This window comes from Anser brachyrhynchus (genome assembly GCF_964034855.1).
Source record: "Anser brachyrhynchus genome assembly, chromosome: 3".
NCBI classification, from domain to species: Eukaryota; Metazoa; Chordata; class Aves; order Anseriformes; family Anatidae; genus Anser; species Anser brachyrhynchus.
The window spans coordinates 92641464-92665107 of NC_137696.1; the positions used below are offsets into that span (position 1 = coordinate 92641464).

The 23644-nt window shown below is 36.4% G+C and overlaps 1 protein-coding gene across 1 annotated transcript in view; it reads left to right on the forward strand.

Moving 5' to 3' along the window:
* Positions 1–23614, forward strand: part of IMPG1 (interphotoreceptor matrix proteoglycan 1) — a 63147-nt gene extending 39533 nt beyond the window's left edge. The window contains exons 13-17 of the mRNA XM_080583779.1: positions 9657–10228; positions 11163–11382; positions 15515–15725; positions 17207–17383; positions 17482–23614. Coding sequence (XP_080439905.1) covers positions 9657–10228; positions 11163–11382; positions 15515–15725; positions 17207–17383; positions 17482–17719 — 1418 coding nt within the window. The 3' untranslated portion in view covers positions 17720–23614. The remainder of the gene's footprint in view (positions 1–9656; positions 10229–11162; positions 11383–15514; positions 15726–17206; positions 17384–17481) is intronic.
* Positions 23615–23644: the final 30 nt, after the last annotated feature.

Consider the following 23644-nt stretch of genomic DNA (forward strand, 5'->3'; position numbering starts at 1 on the left):
AATTATGTTTTGAGATTTCTCAAAAGAACTAAGAGAAAAGCCCTCATACATATTTCCAGGCCTCTTATTGGAAAGTTATGAAATGCCTGGATTAGATATCGGGGTTTAAACTTTTGACTAGTTATAAAAAGGTTTTTCTTTGCTGTAGTACCTTCCAAATTTGGTCTGTCGTTTTCCATTTACAAACAGTGCAAGCAAAACTCGTCTTTTCTACTGAGATACCTTTTTGGTGTTTTCTAGCATTCTTCTTTCTTCTTCTTTTTTTCCCTCTGGTGTTGACTCATCACTCTCTCTTCTGTATGATTAAATTTCTTCTCCCTTTCTTTGCAGTCTTCCCGTGACTCTACCATAAACAGTATGACCATTCAGAATGGAAGCCCTTCATGTTACATAAGACAGCCTGTTATTTCAAAATCCAATAAAATTTCATCATTTAAAAAAAAAAAAAGGCAAACAAATGTAAACACAGATAAAAGTGTTCATGAAGTCTGCAACAACAATAATGAAATACTTTGACTTCCTAAACAGGAAGAAGAATTTTAAATTGTATTTGTTTTAACTGTAGCTACTTACATATCATATAATCTGGGTAAAGGGTTATCCCCAAATACTGACCATCACAGAGGAAACAATATTTCTGGATATGTTATTCCAGAAATATAGGACAAAATAAAGCTAGCACTAAATTACTTCAGCTACTCTATTATACTTACATGTCTTTGTCTTACCAACCTCAAGAACCACTTGAGAGAAGAAGACTGCAGAACATATCACAACGTTTTTCCTATGATGAAAAAAAAAAACCACAGCCGAGTATGTGGTGGTCACATCTCTATATGTGTAACTGATAAGAGACTCATTCATTTTAGTAATTGCTCTTGTGTTTGTGCACCCTTGTTGTGAGTGGCATCCTTTGATTTCTTCCTCCTGCCCAGCAATTAATTCAGTTGCATATTCCTCTTCCCTCCCTACTATTTCCTGGTAATATCTAGGAAAAATAATAATAATTTTTTGGATGTTTGGGGATTCTTTCTGCCTCTGGTTCATTCCCAACTACCTGAGGGCTATCTGTGGTTACAATAGCTTTCTATTTGGCATAACCAGCAATGTCATGGAAATGAAAACCCCATTACTTCTAGCAAGAATGGCTCCAGATGTTCTCAGGATTGGAATTCACACGTTCTTTGTGCCAGGAATGCTGACCAGTTTATTCACATCACTGGTTATACACGGTAAGAATTCCTCTGTTTTCCTTGCCTGCTTTTCTGTTTTTCTTTGACATTAAAATGACTGACTTCTCTCAACATTCTCCTTCATCAGATTATCTTGGTGCCCTTTCACTGGTTGCTTGCTGATTCAGATGTGCAAAGAATGTTTTTCACAAAAGTGCTGCTTTAGTCTGATGGTTGGAAGAGTGAGCAGGTAGGTGTAGCTGTGTGATTTTCTCAAGCATTATAGAAAATATTGATAAAGCTATCTCTAAATTGAAGATGAGGCTGAATGCAAAAATTTCAGTAGGCCTATATTAAGATAAAACAGGATTAAGAAAAAGTTCATTGTATGTGCATGATCAAGTTAGAATTACATATTCAGAGTACTACAGATATCCTGAAATTCCTAAAGGTTTTATAGTATGTGATCAGCGTGTGGCCAAAATGTGATGAGAGCTTGCTGCTCACATGCAGTAAAAAGCCATATGGATCCCTTTTAGTGTACTCTGTAGTTATTATTGTTTTTTAAGTGTTTAAACTGCCTGCTCCCTCACAATAGTGCTCAGTATTTTGAGCTGTTCAAATTCAGAATTCAACCACAATTACATTTTAACAGGCTAAGTCAGCCCTAAGGCATCTGGTCCAAAATCATTATCAATATCACTAAAATTGAAAGGCATACTTACAATACAACATAATGTAAAACTAGCAGGATCTTCCCAGTTAGATACTTTCCATCTCTCTCTTACTTGTTGCATTTTAAAACTATGAAAAGAAAAAGAGATTACCTACATCCAAGGTGCACTATTTTAGAAAAATAAAATGGTCTTCATTCTGTGACATTCATTCCATTAGTGCCATGTTTTTCAAATATAAGTAGTGGTATAGTATGGAATAAAAAAAAAAGTATTCAGTGGATTCATGTATCTTTGCATATCTAAAAGTACTCATCTGATGACAAGATCTTATGATAGCCACAGGTTTTAACTTTCTAATTTCATGTTTGTCTTTTCTGTTTTTAGGTCCTTGGGTCAATATTCTACTTGAATGTATATCATGTGACTTCTATTCTGTTTTTACCATTTCACAAACTAATAAACTTGTCTGATTGGCCCATGACCTAGAAAAATTTGCTCTTATTTTTCCTATCACACAGTAGAGAAAAACAGAGAAAGTGGAGAGGGATTTGGAGGATATTTTCAGTTCTGAAGGACAGGTAGTGTAACTTGTCAGAATTTGTTTCTAATGATTCGAAAGTAAAATATATCAAAAATAATATTCATGGTTCTATGTTCTCCATCTAGGCAGCTCCAAAACTGTATCATCAGTGGCATGTAAGAATTTTTGTGACATTTGGATGGCTACTGCTTCATGTTTCCAGGCATTTGTAAAGCTATAGGTTGCTGTTTTCACACATTCTTCCATATTTAAAACTCATGAAAGACACTTTTCAAATTTAACTGTATACCACTGCAATTGGAACAACTGGAAAAAGAACCAGTAATCCTCCTGAAGCTATGGTTTTAAGCAAAGTATTTTTTATTCAAATTTGACTCTATTCCTTTGTAAAAGCATATTCATATTTGCAAATTCACTGCTTCTCAGTTTTGTTTCTCCATTTAATTCATTGATGTGAATACCAGTCAAGTTTAGACTTCTCAGTTCAGTATGGTATCTTACATGTTTACGATATATTTTAATACGATTTTAAAATGATAGCAAATGGTGCAGAACTTTAACATGAAATAGCCTTCCAGAAATGGAAGTCACAGCAGCCTCAGGCAGTTTTGATCTTTTCATTGTAAATGAAAGTGGATTTCACTGAAGTCAGTAGAGGAGTTCTGTTGGTTTCACTCAACACTATAACTGGCTTCTGGAGAGTTCATATAGGCAGACAGAATGACAGCCCTAGGTCATTCTGGCTCTCATGTTCTGGTCTTACAGATAGAAAGACAAAATTAATCAGTAATTATGTGCTGTAAGGCATTTGTTCTGACATGTTAAGTTAATGATCCTTTTCCCCATTAGTTTTCTTAATCCTCATCTTACTTGTTCCCTAGTTAAAAATGAAAGACCTCAAACACATCAGTATTTTACCTATTATATATATATATATACATATATGTATATACATATACACGTACATGTGTATACATATACATATGTGTATATATATATATACATATATGTGTGTATATATATATATATAAAACCGTCCTGATTCAGGGATTTTGTGGCATTTCAGTCACCAACAAAATATGTAAATTTGAATTCAGCTACTTACTGTACCATTCTGTCTGGTATTTATGTCAGCAGAGCTGCCCATATGGAGATTCTTACCGTGCATTGTGGACCAGTCTTTTAATTGCATACTTTTTCCGTTGTTAGTTATTTTCTTCAGTCAGCTTGTATACAAGTATATCCATATACAATGTAATAGTGTAACTTTCATATACAGAACAATATGTCAGTGGACTTGTAAAATTTGTCCATTGCCAATATGAAATGTCAGTGCTTATTAAGCTCATGAATGAAATGAAATGCCAGGCTCTCTTAATGTACAGCCTTCTGGGCATGCTTATTAATGCAAAGCCACTAGAAAATCTTTTGACAATTTGACCTTTCACAAACAATAACTCTTTATTCATGGTCAGTTTGAAGGGTTTTCCTCACTTAAAAAAATATAAGAGGACAAAATAATTAGATAAAGTTGTTGAAATGGCAGCCAGTTTTTCAAACAAATGTATTTTACTTCCTCAACTGGGAAAAAAATGTCTGCATATAGCACTGTTTTTACAAGGATTTAATATAACAGTGCACCCAGGAAATTGCCTCTTAATTTAGTGTTTACGCATCTTTGCCAACAGCGATTTAATTTTAGACATAAAACTATCTTCAGTACAAAATTGTCCTGCCTTGTCCATGTAATACAAAAAAAAACATCTGGAAATTTCAGTGAACATCTTTGTAGTTGACAGTTAGGATTGTTTTTTTTTTTTTATCACTGACAGTAGTGTTTAATTTCATGTCATTCTTTAACCTTCAATATGGTTACTCTGGGGAATACATTTGAATTCAGCATCTTACTCCATGCTCTCTGCGGTTTTCTTACACCAAAATGACGGTGTTGTAGACCAAATGGTGTGCTGAAATGAAATATGCTGAGACTAAGAATGTCTAAATCTTCAGTGTTCCTGCTTTTAAACTTCTCATAAAATAATTGTTTGTGTTTTTTCTATCCTTCTGTGGTAATAATCTCATCTAAAAGGCAAACTGGGTATTACAACTAATTGCTATATGAAGAATTAATTCAAGTGTATTTTGTGTTCTATTTCAAAACAATAGATACATATACACACATATATAAAACCATGATTCTAACTGCAAATGCAAAGGGGCCTTTTAGAGTCCAAATGCTTGGGTCTTCTTCGTGTTTCACCCACATTTTTTAACTCCCGAAGATTGATTTCATCACACACTCTTATGCAGACAGTGGAAAAGCATGGCAAAGCATTTCAAATCATTTTACTCTGACACACAGAGCACAATCAAAAGAAGGGTCAGTAACCCCTTGTCTTTTGACTGATGCTGCATTGCAGTAAGCGCTCAGCAGGATTTTAGGCAAGCCCATTTCCTTGCACATTGCAAGGGACTACCACAACCTCTGTGCTCAGTCACTCTCTCAGCTGGAGGGACAATGACTGATTAGTTAGAATTGGCAGCCTATGAAAACAGGTGAAATGTGCACCAGAGATCATGTTGGTGTGCCCTCAAGGCCTTTTAAGTTACTCAGCTTCTAATAGGATAATGCTTTACAGCCTATGTATAGTTTATATATATATTTATATTCATATATATGAATACACAACTGCATGTATAGATCTATTTTCTAAACCTGTAGTATATGTTTGGTTATTCTGCTTCATACTTGCTGCAATTTCAAAGATATTTCAACGTTTCTTTCTCCTGCAGTAACCTCTTTCTAAAATTCAACCTAGAAAATACCATCACAATTGTATGCTTGGGTGTGCATTGTCACGCTGTCATTGCTCCACAGAGTTGCACGTTCATCCCATCAGTAGATCATCCTGCATTAATACCTCAAGCACTAATGCTAAGAAATCTTTTCTGTGTTCCCTTAACTAGTAAGGCACTAGTAAGGCACTCTCACTCCTTATCAGCATAATGTGTAACACCAAGAACTGTGTAAACAGAGAACATTGCTAGGCTCGGTTTGGATTTATTGTTCTAATCTGTCTGTATCCTTGATTACACAAGAAACATGAGGATGTGACAGGAGAAAAGCATCTCAAGTTCTTGATAAAGCATTAGGACCTCAAGCTGTGGTGCAGCATTTGGTGTTACATGCTGCATGCACAACCATGGCTCTGTACAGCACTATGCTATTCTCTTTGGGTTGCTCTCTACAGTTGTGAGGACAAGGGCTGTAGCTCTTGCATTATACCATCAGCAATGCAAATAGCATATCACAACAAATAAAAGAAGACTGTGTAACTGTGCTAGTTTAAATGGGTTTTGCTGCACCCAATTCATGGTCCTGTTGTGCTTCCAGATCTCCACAGTTAGGTCTCACAGTAAATGAGAATGCAGCACTTGGTCTTTTTCTCCATCCCATCCGGCAAAGATGTTTCCTATTAGCAGTGTACTTCAGTGGCTTTTTCTCAATCACCAGTACTCTAAGCTCACTTGTAAAGTGTACATGTGTCAGTCATGATGCATCAGAGAGGCGATCATCACATGAAAGGTAAGCAACATTTTGAAAATCTGGCAGAACACATTTCTTCTGAGGGCCATAGAACTGGGCACTCTTGATCCTCAGAGCAAATGCAAATATCCTTATCCCACTTACTTTGGTTTTAGGCTACCACAGTTCATTGATTTCAGTGAGTTCACTGTGGACACAGATGTGATTAGAACTCAACCCTAAATATAAAACCAAAAAAAGGTGAAATAGTCTCAAGTGGTAAATTTTGTCACTTAAATCATTCAGGTTTCCAAATATACTGCCACTAAAACTGAGGCACCTGGGGGAAACATGTCTTCATGCACGCAGATGAAGGCAACAAAACTGGCTATAAAATTTTCCCTTATCTAATACGGGAAAGGGATACTAAATATTGACAGGGATGCATTATCTTCAATAACCTCTACTCATTCTAAGCACACAAGGCACAGAGAACTCACCTTTAGGTCTACAGCTGCAACAGAAACTCTGAAAATTTAAGTGTCAAGTTACGTTAAGTTTATCATTTACCCGAAGAACTGGGCATGGCAGAGGAAAGTTTGGGAGCCTCTTCCCTGGCTGAATTCAGAAACAGATTAATGGAGAAGGGGAAAAAAAGAGAACAAATGGTAATACTGAATCTAAAACCCAGCAACTATGTAAGAAAATATAGTCCTCAAATTCTGTTCCCTGAAAGTGGTCAGAAAACCACTGTGGGCAGCATGCTTTGGAAACAGATCCTCAGCAAAGGGTACAAAACTGTTATCTGCTGATACCTAAAAGGCAGGGAACACTGTAGACTAACTTACCATCAACCAGTTAGTGTTAAGAGCAAAATAGGCATCTTCCATGGCATGGCACTGCTTTGCAGTTGCCTCCCCTAAAACCTGGTCTCGGGAAAAACTTGGCAGCACCCAGCTCCTATTGGTTTGCTCTAATGCACCAAAGAATAACAAAATGTTTGTCCATCAGCGACAGCCATACAGGTCAGTTTGTGAACAGTTTGGAAGTGTCTTTGGTGACTGCACTACAGTCATCTGCAAGATAGCAGCAGACTCCTGAAAGGGCACGTAACAGTAGCTACTAACCTTGTCTTCAAAAGATGGAGAACATCTTGGAAGCCAATGCCTTATAAACTTGCAATATTTTGTGCATCTAGAAAGCAGCAAATGTGAAAGGAGTCCATTTCTTGGTTATCTCTATCCAGGGTAGTCTACATATTTTTGTATCTAGAATGCTTGTACATGTATACCTATGAAAACATGTGCTGCTGCTGTGATAAACTCTGTTCTAACTAAAATTTGTCCAATATTCCTCAACAATTTGCTGGAATACAATGTTAGCATCTATTGCTCAATACTTGTTAAAAGCAGTCTTAAAATACATTGTGCTTTCAGACTGATATTTTTGTAATGGAATAACATTTGCACAAGTTACTGATATGTTGACTGCATAAATAGAAACAGATGCTGTAATGATCTTTCCAGAATGCTTTACCTGAGAAGTTCTGCTTCAGAGTATCCAGAGAGAGTGCTCTGCACTTTTCTGCAAAGCAAAGCAGAGAAAGAAAGGGAAAAAAAAAGAAAAAGAAGAAGAAAAAAAAAACTAGATCTTCCCTTATTGAAGGCTTGTAAAACACTTCTTGTAATGGATATAAAAACTTAGTAAAACTTAGTAAAAACTTAGAACTGAACTGAGACTGGGAGGAGGAACACTTGACATTTGAGGTTGTTTCTGGTACTCTAGAGTAAAATTCACCAAAACTTCACCAGTGTCAGAATTACATTTCCCTGCTTAGAGTCAAACTGTAAGTCAGTGTAAAGTGTTTCCCTTTTTCAAAAAACATTCATAGTTCTTATTACTCTAGTACTTGAGCACCTCAAAGAAGCCAGTGAACCTCAAAAATGCTACAGGGAGCTGAAGAAATTGCTTTAGATAACAGAAACTATGTAAGAGAAAAATCGGGCATCTTACATAAATTAGTTGTATATGTTTGGAAGTCTACAAAGATACAGGCACTTCAAAAGCTCCAACATATTTTGGATGGTTATCTTCATCTGAGATAAATGTCTCTCTGTTGACAAAGATGTAAAAGATGACTGGCTTAGCAGGCATTTAGAAGTTAGATGCATCATCTAGAAGTGAGATCAATACCACACAACAGTGTATTCTCAAGACTCCCAAAGAGTCTAAAGCAGAAGCAAAAAGTAATTCTGGCTTTCTCACAACCTCCTCCAACAGTTTAAACGTATGTCTCAGCTAAACACACTATTACCAATGAATCACCATATATGTATAATAGATAACATAAAATAAACAGTAAAGGAAAAATGAAGCAGCTCTGAACACAGGTTCATGCAAAGAGCTAATTCTAGTGAAAAACATACCATGATTTAGAATAATTCTTTCCTACTTTGAGAGGTGTGGTCAATTTAGCAGAATGGGGCTATGCATTTCTACTAAAGCACACTAGCTTCACCTAGTGTACAAAAATATATATTAGTAAAGAAAAGAACAATATCAGGAAAGCAATGATTTAATAGTGGTTCTATAGAAAATAATCCACTTTAGGCAGATTAATGCTTCAGCCAAGACATTGTACCTGCAGGGAGGAAACAAAGAGCATATTAAATTAACAGTGTCAAGAAAATAATGATCTTGTATTAAGGTTTTCTTTGTTGAAAATATACTTCTTTTTTTTCTTCCTAAAAACAGCAATACAGCAGAAGATTGGTCCTAATTCATGTAGAAGCAAGGAAAAAGAGACACAAAGACCATTTATGGGCAACTCCTATGCCATTTATCTGCCATCTCTTTCAGTGGGGCTTATTTTTCTTTCATTGTCCACTAAGAGGAAATTAGTGCTTAGAGAAAGGAAGAATTCATTGGAGAAAAACTTCTATCAGTTGACATGTGATTCTGCTTGCAGGGGGCTGTTAAAAGTCCAGCATGAGGAACACGCATAACTATATTGTTGGAGAAGGACAAAGTTATCAGATTGGATAGATGTCTGCTGTTGAGACATCATAGCAAGTAGCTACAAGCCAAATTCAGAGTCTCATCACACTTCAGATTTGGATTTCATCTACATCTATCACAAAACTTAGTGCCAAGCCTGGTGGGGACCTCATAAAATTTTAGCATCAGGGTCAAATGGCTGCTTCAAGTGCAGCATATGATTTCTTAGGGTTTGAATTTGATTTCGCTGCTGCTGCCGTCTTCTAGGTAAATCAGAAAAGATTATCGTACCATTTTCCTTAACCACAGTTTATGATTACTGGCAGGTAATAGCCTTAACCTCTAATGGAGGGGGAAGCAACAGAATGACTCTGGCATAGAACTGATCCAAGCAGACAACTCAAAGCTACAATCTACTCTTTCAGTCAATATAAACTGACAGTGCAATTATGTACCTTCAAAACAAGACTGTGCTTTAGGAATTGCTCAGGAAATACTTACCAAGTGTAATTATTATTTAAACACATCACCTACAGAAATGTCATCACTCAAATATGTGGATGAGGTGTTTTATTCCTGTAGTTCTTTGCTGATGGAAATAACATTTTCATGTTTAGATAGCGCTAAAGCTTGTTTTTAAAAATGCTTCAGTGGAAATACAAGATGTATGTTGTTTCCATGTTTGAGGTTTGTTATGCTTGTTTTTCAAATTAGGCATTTGTTTTTCCCCTGTTATTCTGCAGCAGTGAAGATCATGGATGAACTAGAATCGTCGGGTGATGACCTTTTATTTACAACCAGCACTCATAAAACATTGCCTTTCTTTATTGGTGCAAGTGATCTCTCTGTCACGCAGCCTGGAGATGTTATTGTAGATGTGCTGCCATCAGAGCAAACAACACTGCTGCCTGCAGTGACCAACCCAACCTACAGCCAGTCCATCATCATCGACCAGTCCCCCGAAGCACCAGATTCCTTGGTGCCAGCAGCTGACACCCTTCCCCCCGACAGTGCCAGGACAGGAGTGCAGGATATCACTGCTGAGTTGGATGGCATCGGTGTGGTGAGCACAGCAGAGCTGGATGAAGCAGAGCACGGCAGTGGTTACATCTCAGTGCTAACAAGTGAGCCAGCAGAAGCCACCCCAGCTCCTACTCTGAAGTATGTAACCACCAGCTCCATGACGACTGCAGCCAAAGGCAAAGAGCTTGTGGTTTTCTTCAGCCTGAGGGTGACCAACATGCACTTTTCTGATGACCTCTTCAATAGGAGCTCAACAGAATACAAAGCTCTGGAACAACAGTTCATGCAGCTGGTGGGTGAAGCAACATAGTTGGTGGGCTTGAAAAACATCGGCAATAGTGAGGCATTGTTTAAAATCATACACACCCCCATCTCTAAATTACATTAATTATTGCTCCATAAATCAGGAACAAACAGCAACAAACTTCTGTGAGAGCTGTACCTAGAGGTTTTGGCTAGGAAATTCTGATTCATGCCAGTTGGCTCCCTCAGCGCTGGAGAGCAGAGTATTTTGGCAATATCAGACCCTACTACGATTCAGCCTGATAAGATGCATTTTTAAAGGACCCATAAGCCTGGAATGCTCTCAGGGTGCAAAGAAACACTTCATGAAGTCAGTGATCAAAGTGTTTACTTGTTCAAGAGACTCTCTCTATATATATATGTATGCCTGGCATGTAATTTTATTTAGATTTATCTTAGATTCACATCAACAATACTGAATACATTTAAGACTTGTGTCTTTATGCTGAATTTAAGAATAGGCCTTATAAAATATATCATAGCCTAGCAAAGGGAATATGATTAGATATGGGTTTTCTTTATGGGTACAATAGGGCTACAGGTCAGTTCAGTGACATGCCTGTCATGCTATGCCTTAACCTGCCTGGACTGAACATTTGAAAATAATTATGGTTGGCTTTGGAGCGTGGTGATTTTTTCTTCTAGATGAATAAGCTCCCCAACTGCTGTGCATTTTATTACAGGGAAGATTGCTGCCCATCCATCTCAATACATTACTGAGAAAGATGCCAGAGTCCAGAAGAATATAGCAAAAAAAAAAAAAAAGAAAAGTGAATTTGGTGGTGGAGTTTAACAGCTATATTAAATTCAGAGAAATAAGTGTGTAATGTGTGTGCTTGATAACTAAAAGCAACTATAAGAAAAACTAATAGGGGCTAGGCATTGACAGTAAGTCAAAATAAAAGAAACTTTCTGTTTTGCAGCTACTTCCATACCTGCAGTCCAACCTTACAGGCTTTAAGCAACTGGAAATACTTAACTTCAGAAACGGAAGTGTGATTGTCAACAGCAAAATGAAATTTGCCAGAACAGTGCCATATAATATCACGGAAGCAGTACACTGTGTCTTGGAAGATTTCTGTGATGCTGCTGCCCAACGCCTCAATTTGGAGATTGACAGCTATTCCCTTGATATTGAGCCAGGTAAGATTGTGTTATAAATATATACACAAAATCAAAAACATGTATGTAATCTTTTCCAAATTGCTACAGCTTCAGAAAGATTACCATTTTGGAAATAATTGTATAATGAATAGCCTCCCAGTGAACATTAGTAATATATAAAAATAAATAAATAAAAGATTTTGCAGACTCAGACTCAGCTATCTGCAGACGTATATCCATACAATAGTGGGGTAGAAAGGCTGTTCTGTCCATGTACACCAACTGCTTTTCAGATCAAAAGCCAAGTACAGGGAAGCAAAAATACTCTAGAATAATGGCTGGGTGAAGACAGGGATAAAAAATGCTCACATATAATTTACAGGAATGACTTGTCCGTAGGAATGATGTTTTTACCTACACATCTGAGTAGGTAAAACATCATTTCTGATGATTTTTACAATGTTGTAAACAAATAATTGCTCATGACATCATAAAGACTATCTTTCAAGGGCTATAGAGTTCAGGACAGAAGGAGAAAATTTCTAGGAATGCTAGGATTCTACAGATGCTCACTGACCAAAGCATTAGCATATATAGCACCCCGTGGCTTTGTAATTCCAGAATTTCTCCTGATTTAGTACCTTTCTCGGAGTCATAGAATTATCTAGGTTGGAAAATTGGAAAAGACCTTCAAGATCACCAAGTCCAATCATCTACCTGACCTACTGAGTCCCTTCATGTGACCCTTAGTCCACACCTCCACACCTCTGTTAAATACCTCCAGGGATGGGAACTCCACCTCTTTTCTGGGCAGCCTATTCCAATGCCACCACCCTCTCCATGAGGAAACTATTCCTCAGATGCAATCTAAGTGTCTCCTTGTGCAACTTGAGACCATTTACTCTAGCCCTATGATGTCTGAGTTACATCTTTTTCTTATATTGTTTTATAAAATTGAAGCCTGGATTTATTTTCAGATTTTGTTAATTATTTCAGAGTTGAATTTTCATTGGTATGGAGAAGGAAGATGCCAATACATTAGCATGCCTTTAGCAGTTTTGATTAAGCTGGGTACAGCTGTACAGATCTCTGACAACTGAAGAACAAAATGTCCGTTTACATTTCATGCAGGCAGTTTCTAAACCACCTTCATTTTAGGTATCTCCTTGTGACCATTAAGAGAATTGGCAAAGAAAGTAAACAAAACTGCAGCATTCGAACTCTCAAATGCTGCCATGTTAACCTGATGTTCTGTTGAATAAAGAATAAAGGATTCCTACAAACACTGAACTTTGTGCTACCACAGATTCTCTGCTTTGGTAGTAAATTTTCATTAAATACAAATTAAATTGAAAAAGTTGCTAAAATACAAAAAAAAAAAAGGAAAAAAAATATTTCATCTTCATCTATATCTTCTCTACTGACATGGTATTTCAACTTTAATTCAAGAAAACCATATCACAATAAATTTGCATGATAGCTGTTCTTAGAACAAAGCTTTCGTGGCTCATGCGTAGTAGTAAGATATAAAAGTGGATTAAATCATGTTTAGAAATCCAGCATATCCATACAGCCCGACTTTCTTTTTATTTCAGAAAAAAAAATTCAAAAAAAAAAAAAGAAAAAAAAAGTTTAGTAAATTAAGGTAATGCAAGCAAATTCCTATTTAGTGTGAAGATAAGAGCCATCTAGTGGTAACAGTGTTATCCCACAATGAAACACTGATGGGAACTGACAGCCCAAAATACGTTGCAAGACTCATCAACTTTTATAAGAAACAGCTGTAAAGGGCTAACTACATTAGTATATACATAAATACATATAATATACATATATAAATAATACTATAAATAAAGATGTAGAAGGATTGTTAAATTACCTGTGAGCATTTTTTTTTTTAATCTAAACAAGTGAAAATGCAGTGAAGGTGACAAATCATGGCAGGTGCATAGCCCAAAACTTTTTTTTAAGGAAAATGAAACAACATCACAAAAAAAATGACCCTCTAACACAGTGGATTGCTCATGCCTAGCTCTACTCGTCACACAGAAACTCACCGATACCTTTCAGTTTTTCAACACTGCAGGGCCGTAATGTACAACTATAGATAATGCTCAGATAGAGAATGTTTTTCCTTAGTAACACAATCAATCTTTATTTCCACCAATGTGAAGATAAACTGTGATCATCAAATCTCGGGAGAGAGTAGATGAGACATGCAGTTAATACTTAATCAGTTATTCAGTCATCCTAACTCCTCTGTTTTCTTTTTTTGTTTGTTTGCTTCCTGTGGGACTGTTCTGGTTTTGTTCGTCATGCAATTTTCTGCACGGGATAAGAAAAGAATCTGTAGGAACTACTGTCCCCTTTTGTGTGCCACCTGTTTTTGTCCAAATAGGGACTAAACTCTGTAATTTCCAATAACACAACTGACCAGATCAAAGTACTTGAAATAAACGTTTTGCTTTGTTGTTTTGTTCGGTTTTTATATATAGGTAAAGGTTTGACTGCCAGTAAAGTTACCTTGTGATTTATTGTACATCTTTGGTGCCCAGTTGTTAGACTTTATGTGTACATACATTTACAGTCCAGGAGCAAAGCAGTTCACAAATCAACATGCACGTTTTATATAGCAAAAGGAAATCAAGCAAGCAAAAACTGCTTTTGTTGATCTTAAATTCAGAAATAATTATTATAATAAAAAAAAATAGCTACAGAACTGTAGAGGGGTTAGAAATGAACGGCTCTGCTGGATTAATTTCCAGCAGTTAAGCACATCCTGGTGTGTGTCTGAGATTTCCAGTAGTATTATAAAGAAAGTGATGCTTATTTTTCATTGAAATTAATATTATTGAGTATCTAGGGCCATGAATTGGCTCTGGAAGAAAATTTTCAGCCCAGATAGTAATTATAGTACTAGCCGAAATATCCAGTACCAATTTTTTAAAACTGCAGATTTTTCTTCTTAAGAAATTTGAAGCCCACATAACTAGGAGTGGACATTTTTCTTCTGTCCTGATGTTTTAAGTGATTTTGATTTCTCTAGACCAGACTTGAAACCAAGTTCCTCTCTAGGGCTAAGACTGTGTGCAAACTTCCTTTGGAGAATTCAGGTCACTCAGGACCTGCTGTCCGGTGTAGCCCAGCTCCTATCTGTACATCTGCTCTCATTTCCTTCTCTCCTCCCTCTTCTTTACACACTCATTATTTTTTGCCTTTCTGGATTCACGCATCTTATTGAGACTGTGTGCTGATAAAAACAGAATTTGTATCCCCTGTCCTGCTTCTCATCCTTTGCCTTCTATATATAGGCTTTAATTTATGATACACAAGAAAATGATTCCAGGACACAAGTGGTGGTTGCAGCCTTCCCCCTTATTACTCCATCAGCATACACTCGGGCATCAATATGACTCTTTCTGATTCTTCTAGTCATATCTAGGTAGAAGCAGGGAATGGGAAGGGAGAACTAGACTTGTGTGACAGGCTAAGTCAGGGCTTTACGCTGTCTCTGACTTGGGCCATGCTATGAACATCAACAGACTCATTTTCCCTTCATCTCACAGAGGCATCCCTTACTAACACTTAAAAACAAAGAAACAAAAAAAAAGCACAGCAGTTTTTCCCAAAGCTAATACATCTCTTCTGACTAAGGCCCGCAAACATGTATTTTCCATTGACAGTGCCATTATTCCTGTGTTGTAGTCCTCATAGTGTTGCGCAACACTCACTAAACTAATTCCCTCCCCTGGTCATGGCCTAAAGCATGCGTTTAAGGTGATTACAGCAAAAACTGCTTCTTGCACATAGGCAAGACTATAGCATGGCATGACTATATTCCTGAGTACAAAACCAGCATTTTATAGTAAAAAAAAAAAAAGATCAACAATATTCAAGTGTGAAAATCCTTGTCAGTAAGATAAAAATAAAATCACAGCTTAATAAGGATGGGGTAAACAAACGTACAAGTAAATATAAGCTTGCATGCTTGCTGTGTCACGTAGAGAGAGAAAAATGCGTGTCCTTTTATGCCAGACTATATCCTCCCATTAACATGCACAAGTAGCAGACCAGTAAATGTGTACTGTTTTCTCTAGCTGCTGCAGAGCTGCCAAATACTCTGGGGGTAATGCCTCAATGCCTCAATTAATGATTTACCCATCCTTTCCAGCTGATCAGGCAGACCCATGCAAATTCATGGCATGTGATGAATTTTCTGAATGCGTAATGAACGAGTGGACAAAAGAGGCTGACTGCCTTTGTAAACCTGGTTACACAAGCCAAGACGGATTACCCTGCCGGAGCCTGTGTGAGATGGAACCGCATCTTTGTGTCAATGGTGGGAACTGTGAGTTAGTTCCAGGAAGAGGAGCTGTCTGCAGGTAAATAAATGATTCTTGACATGAAGTCTGGTCACAGACCCCTAGTTCTATTCCATGGACAAACAGGGCCGAGTACGTACTTTTCAACAGCATAAACTATGCTAATAAGTCAAGAACTCAATATTCAGATACTTTAAACTACGTTGCAATACCCTTCTTTAATACAAATAGTTTCACTGTGGATAAATCCTGTTTGACCTATTAGGTAGAACACACAGAACACCATGACCTAGCTGTTTATCAGAGATGCATTTGAAAGTTATTAGAAATTCAGCATCATTGGCAGAGATGACAAGCACACAACCATGCATTCTTTTCAGACTTCTAGATATATCATGAAAAAATAACACATTCACATTTTTTGCTATTGATTACCTATTAGTAGTTTAAGAAATTAAATTTTCTAAGTCGTATTAAAAATGAAATCTATTTTCTTACAAGCACAACTATGACCACTAATCTGATTCATTCTCTCTTAATACTGACTTTAGAATTAGGTAAGTCTTTTCGAATACTTAGGATTCATGTCAAAAAACAAGACTACCAAGCAAATTATTCATATGATAATTTCACTGCAAGAACACAACTGCCACAATTCATTTTCTGCAGTGGGCATCACAGAAAAGATAGCAGAAAATTATTTTGAATTCACCACAACGACTTGCAAGAGTTAGAGCAGTGTAGTGGCAGTATTTTAACTAGTAATCAGCCTGCAATTTAAATGGGTCCTCCTTAAAACTTTACTGAACCAGCCTACTGCTCCAAAACCAACCCACTATGAAAAATAACCGCTTTCCATTTCAGAAAAGCCTGGATTAATGTACAGAAATTACAAAACCATCATCTAGTATGATAAAAATATTAAAAATAATACATGAAACTTCCGTGAATTACAACAAATTACATACAAACTTAATACTAGTCTCAGACTTGAGCAAACTTGCACGGTCTCTATACTAAATTATGGCCTATGAAGGGAGCATTTGCTTTAGTCAAGCACTTGTTTTGCTTGTGAATTTCCTCAGAACCATACTAGTTTTTCCATCAACTGGAAACCCTGTGATTCTCATACAATATGAAAACCTTCTCCCTCGCCTTAAAGTAGAACTCCCATTTCAGACCTTGCTAGTCAGATTAAAGTCACCAACAAACACAATATAGGCTTCAGAGACATGTTTAGGAATTACTCCAAAACACACCTGAACTTTTAAGGTGCTAAAACACAAATATTATTTCAACTTTGTTAATTAGGCAAAGAACGTATCACTGTTTTTTTTGCTTAACACTCATTTTCATTAATCTAAATATTTTCCTTCTTCTGTTATGAATCACATTATTCCTTACAGATACATAACAATTAATTGTACTGTGAATACTGTGCTTATAATTTAACTGCATATTTTCTTTTGTTTTCATTTGAGGTACTCTGTATTTTCTGCCCTCAAGTTCTGTATATTTTTCTCTTCCTCTCCCCATTTTAGATGCCCCGTACGCAGACACACGTTCCACCAAGGACAGCGTTGTGCAAAATTTGCACCAGAACCCACACATCCCTTCACTTTTAAACCTGTCATTTTTGGCTTACTAAGCCTTGTTTTTCTTTTCATCATTTTAATTATTAAGTTGAGAAGAAAAAGACAAAGAAACTTTAATTTGGAGTAAGCGGCTCATTCTTCACATTTCAAAAAAAAAAAAAATCCTCTTTTTTATTTTGTAATTTAAAGTCTTACCTAAACAAAAATGTTCTGCATTGTAGAAGTCCTACTCTCAACAGCCTCACTTCAGAAAATGCTGTAAGGATTAATCCCGCTTTTGAACACGATGAACCCATAACTAGCTTTTGCCATACGGCTTGTAGCGTAAGTGCTTGTTCCAGTTCTTCAGAGATCACTGATCAAGAAGCATTACAAAATCTTGAAAACACAATTCAATATGGAGGTAAAATGCATGGAAATTCTTCCCTGTTATTCAACACACAGTCCCTCCTCAAATAACAGGTCCATCTTCGTGTTGTAGCTCTACAGCTAAACTAAATTTGATTCTAAGCTCTTCCTCAGCAATTTCATGACTAAAAATACTAATTCATATATTTACTTCCCATACTGCTATCTTGGTTTCATAACAGAGTTATGAACTGCTTTTCATAACTGGTTTTCTTACAGCTCTTTTGCATGGCTTTGGTGCTCCATTCTGTCCAAGTGCCTTTTGTGATTTAGTGAAATAACTAATCTGGTGGTGGGTTTTTTTGTTTGTTTTAAACTGCTGCAGGTCACCAGACCAGTTTACAGAGCCAGGACTGATGAGTTAGTCTCCGAAATTCTGCATTTCCAGCATCAGCCAGACAAAAACAAGGTTTGTGACTACTTTCAAGAGCTTTAAAATTCCACCTAGTTTCCTCTTTGTAAATGTTACCAGGAAGCCTCTCTGTACTAGCTCCATCCAAAGAAAAACTCATTTTCTTTGGATGTTTGATATGACAGCCACAATCCACTCTGAAGTGCTTTTATGCAACAGGGTTCAATTCTATGTATATATTTGCTAACGCAGCAGTCACTTAAACAAACAAAGAAAGAAGGAAAATCTGAAATGAAAGTTCAACACAGAATGCAAAACCAAAGGGGAGGCTTGCATAGGGATGACTGATCCTTTAAAAATACATAGTGCCTGTTTCAACTATGTGGAGTTAAAACAAACAGGAATTCCAGCTTGAGCTGATTACCACTCATATCTCAGACATTATTTCAAATACAGGATAACTCTTGTATCTTTAGGAGAAAAAAAAAATAAGAAAAAAAAAGAAAAAAAAGGACAGAAAGGAGAAAAGCTGAGTCAAGACTTTCTCTAAAATCATCAAATTCTCTTAATTCTGATGTAACTGATTGTGATCTCTTGAAAAGTAGACAAAAAGCTTTTACTTTGTTGTTTCATTTTTCTGAATCACAGCCCAACTTAAAACTAAAGAATACTAAAGAATTTCGACTATAGCTGCTAGCAGTTATCACTGAGGGCAATATCAGTGCCCTATCACTAGATATACACTACTGGAGACAGGATACTGGCCTACGAGAATCTTTGGTTTGAGCCCACACAGCTGGTTTTATGTAAATAAAGGAAGAAGTGCTGATACCAGAAAGAACGATTTATTTTTGCCTATCTTCATCACACAGAGGATTCCTACCCAGGTCTGATGTCTTCAAGTACTTAAGATGACAGGTACAGACTGAGCTGACAAGTGGGGAGACAGGAACACAATGATAGAGATCTACAAGACAGCAGGGAGGAGGTGTTCAGAAAAGCTCAAGAACAAATTGGCTTCGCTGCTGATAAAAACAAGAACACAGACACTGGCAATTGTGTTCAAGTCCTAGAAGGAAGCATTTTGGTACACCCATCTTCAAAGAAATGTGTCTGTGGGTAGACCAATAAACGTTACTTTTATATTGGCTGAACTACTTACAATTACTATTTGCAAAAGGGTTAAATATTTTATGAAAGGTATAAAATGGCACAACATCTGTAGGAAAAAGCTGGGCCTGTGTCATCTGGGCTGTATTTGAATTGGCAAAAGTATACTGACAAAGCTCTTCTCAAGATCTAGTTAGGAAAATGAATTTAGGTGAGAAGTGAGGCAATTACAAAGTAGAAATTGGATTAAAAAAAAAAAAGTAGTTGACATTTTCACCCTAAGTACAGCTCAAAATGAGTGTTCACTTCAGAGGCTTTATGTTGAATATACTTTTATTAACTTGGAAAAAGATGATAAAGAAGGAGGGAATATGTACATAGAACACAGCTTTCATTAACTTCCCTGTCACAATCGGGACAACTCCTTTGGGGCCAGGATTTTAAAACAGAATATGGCATTTCAGTTCAATTTTCAGAAGGAGTTGACTATCTAGAATTTTTAAGCCAAATTGAAACTTCCAATTTGAAATTTTTGTTCTGCTTTGTTTTGCCACGTGTAATGACAGCAGTGACAACTTTTTAGGACACACTACTTACAATAAGTATACCTCTGTATTTACAAAGGAGTTTAGGAAAATGGACACGAAATTCTAGCTGAAACCAATAATTTTTCAGTTCTTTCCTAAGCATGCAAAACTTCGTTCTCAGAGGCTGTTTTTTATCTGCTATATCATACAGGAATTAAAGCATGTTTTGTGTCTAGATGAAGAACTTGCTCTTCTTTCTCTCTGAGCTCAGCAGAAAACTTAAGTTCTTGCAAGCTGCTGACTACCACAGTCAGGGCTCTACATAGTTAGGTCTGTGGGAACAGTACATCTTGCTCAGCAAGTAGTAATATAGGAAATAAAATGATTGTGAAAGTCATCTTTCTTCGGGCCAAAGCAGAACGTGACCGAGCCAGAATGTACATATGCAAGTGGACAGGCCCCTTCAGACTGAGACACGAGGCCCACAGCATCTAGGTGGCCTGCTACGGTTGAGTCAAACATGCCAAAATTCTTTAAAAACGATCCTGCTGATCTGATTCTCTGCTGCCTACCTCATCCTGACACGTTTTCTCCTCCTTAGAGATGGAAGTTGAAAACACAAGCTCATTCAAAATGCATCATTTCTCTTGTAATATCCCCTGTCCCTATCAGTGACTCAGCTGGATGTTCTCTACTCTACTGAAAAGGGTACTGAGAAATAGGAGATTGCTTTCAAATGCTAGGGTATTACATCAAGCTGTCTGTAAAGTCTATTATTTTGCAGTTGATCTAACAGATGTTATTCTATAAAATTCTCATTTGTGCTCGTACATGGCATTTAGTGAGTGGGCTTCATTTTCAAAATGTTATCTGGCAAAATTCAGTAATGGATCTAACTCTTGAAGAGAAAAAGGATCTCATCTAAAGGGTCTTCACAAACTCTTCTAAGCTTGCAAAAGACATGTACTGACACAGAAAATTGCTTGTAACAAATTTAAACGAAACCTTGGAAAACCCAGACGTATTTGACATAAAATAACCCAGAAGCACAGGCAATAAACCACTGGATAAGAGAATGGTAGAATAAGTCATTTCATGATGCTAAATCTAATTGGCATGGACACAAATCGCTTATTTTGATGTAATGCAGATGGAGCCTAAAAGATTATCCCTCAGAAATACCTAAAATGTCATTCATCAAAGTTAGTGACTGCCATTTAGCATCACCTTCTGAAAAAGTGACTTTCAGTCACCAAGATGACTGAAATTACATTTGAGGAAAAAAAGAAGACTGCAATTTGTTTCATCCTTATATCAGTCACTTGGATTATCAAGCAGACAGTATTTTGGATTAAAATAATACAAAAGCAATGCAAGCTAGCCTGTTAGAGATCCCCCACCAATATCAGAGATTTAGTGTTTCATTACCACAATCACAAGGGAAAGATGACCTAAAATACCATCAGATGGAAGGGCTGTGCTCTTAGTTCAAAATTTATGGCATCAGGCTTTACAGATTTTAAGTTTGCTTGGCACTGTTGCTGCTCTTACACCAAAACAATGCTGAAGAACCAAACATCCCAAAGTCTAATTTATCCCTGGTGTGCTGGTAATTATGACTCCTGTAGATATTTTAGCTATGGCTTCTTTTGCAGCAAATTGCATTATTATTATTTTACAGTCAAAAATACGCTCTTCAAATTACGAAGGTATAGATAGCACTTGTTTGTTATTTCATACAGAAACACAACATTGTTACACCAGGGAGAGAAATAATAATTCTTCACTAAACTTCATGATTTAATATGTAAAATAGCTTCAGGAGCAGGATTATCTCAATTCTCCTTAGAATGAACTGGAGACTATCTCAAAAGATTTTAGGGAGCTCTTGACTATTAGCAGTAGATAAATAATAAATTTTCAAAATGAAAAATGCTTTTTAAATGTCTTACGAGAATTTCTCTTACAGGTATTCAGAATATCAAAGTCTGCATTATTCAAGACAGCAGTTCAGGTTGACAATGCATATGAAAAAAAATCGAGGATTCCTAAAGACATATCACTTTCTCTTCAAAAATCAGTACACATTTAACACATCATATTATTAAAGAAAAACAACACTATCAAGTTTATCAACTCTCTGACCACGTCCAAAATTTGTCTGGTAAGAGGTCATCAGTGTTAAGATGCCTGCACTAAGCATACAGTGTGTATATATCTTAATCATATTTTTATTTCACATTCTTGTGCTAGAAATGGATTTTGCTCAAAAGTGGCATTTTTTTGCAATACTGTATTAACTAATACTGTACAACCACTCTGGTAAAAACGCAGATGAAGCTTTCAAGCAGACCTACACCATTTTATTAACTTTTTTTACCTCCATTAGAGCAGAGTAAGCAGCAAACATGGAAATTTACGAGCTGTCATTAGTAAGGGTCTTACCTCTTCCCACAGGCTACATTTAAAGTGTTTGGGAACTTCTCCATTCTCTCCTTACTATGCTCACACTGCAAATCGCATAGAAGTTGGAATTATTTTTTAATGGCTTCCCTGAAAATCAGATTCCTGTTTTTCTGTTAATAAAAGCATGATGTATATACATATGTATATACACACTTCACTGCTTAATTCCTGGTGACAGAATCACAATGGTTTGAGTTAGCAGGACCCTCTGGAGGTCATCTGCTCCAACCCCTGCTCAAGCAGGGCCACCCGGAGCAGGTTGCTCAGGACCACATCCAAGTGGCTGCTGAACATCTCCGACAGAGTTAAACTTTCTCCTCCTCAAACTTCTCCTCAAACTGTCTTCTCCTTCAAAATTTTTGAAGAGAAAAAATATTTGCAGTTTTCTTCATCCTTTAAGAACATGAGATTTACATTCACAACTACCTTCCTAGGAACAAGTAGATTACTAAGCCATGCACAAACATACTTTAAATTCAGTGTATAATTTTGAAAGTTTACTATTAGTTTTTCTAGAAGAAATCTGGCCAGACAATGGGTGGCCATTAATTACTTTTAGGCTTGGCAATTTATGCCCTATGGATCCACAATCCTGACTCAAATATGAGCATTACTTTACCTTGAACATCTTTTTCTTGAATACATATATATGTATATATATATAAACATATATATATGCGTCATGCCAGTGTTGTATAACATTTAGGCACTGTTTGCTGCTTGGCACATACCAGAAGTTGTATTTACAGCTCAAAGTGAACTTCTACAAAGTTTATGACTGTACTGGATGACAGCTCCTCATTCAGATGTGAAACTTTCACATATTCAGGATAGTGGCTGATTGTAGTTATAACTCTTTTTAACTCTTAGTACCACATGATTACCACAGCAAAGACTGAACTTTAGTTTACATTATTATATACCCCTCAACAGTAGCCATTTATAAACTCAGTTAATTTAAACAATTAACTGCACAAACAGGTCTCCTTGAAAAAAGCAACAAAACTGATAATTGTGTACAAATGAAGGCAATGTACCAAGGACACAAGTTTAAGTTTCTACAGCTGAAACCATATTTTTAATTAGTCTATTTAACTAGAAAGTACTTTAAAACAAAACACTAAGATACTGTTTTATACAGTAACACTTCAGAATAAAACTTCACTTTAAAAATAGTGCTTGCAGGGCACTGGATGTCATCCCTCTCAACAGCATTAGCTTTTTACAATTGCTCATGTAAGTTAAGATGAATTAAGAATGCTGAAAGCATTCTTTTTTTTTTTTCCATTACAAATGTATTTTTGTATGTGTTTAGTGTATTTGCATTCATACCCATTATCATTAGGTTAAAAAATAAGTAATTTTAAATTGTGTACTTTAAAAATGATTCATGACTGTATTTATTTCTCCCAATTATTAATTACCAAATATATCTGCTGGATGTAAGCCTTTTGTATTTCAATAAAATATAATAAAACTATTACTTGAAAATTTCACAGGGAATTGAATTATTATTCAATC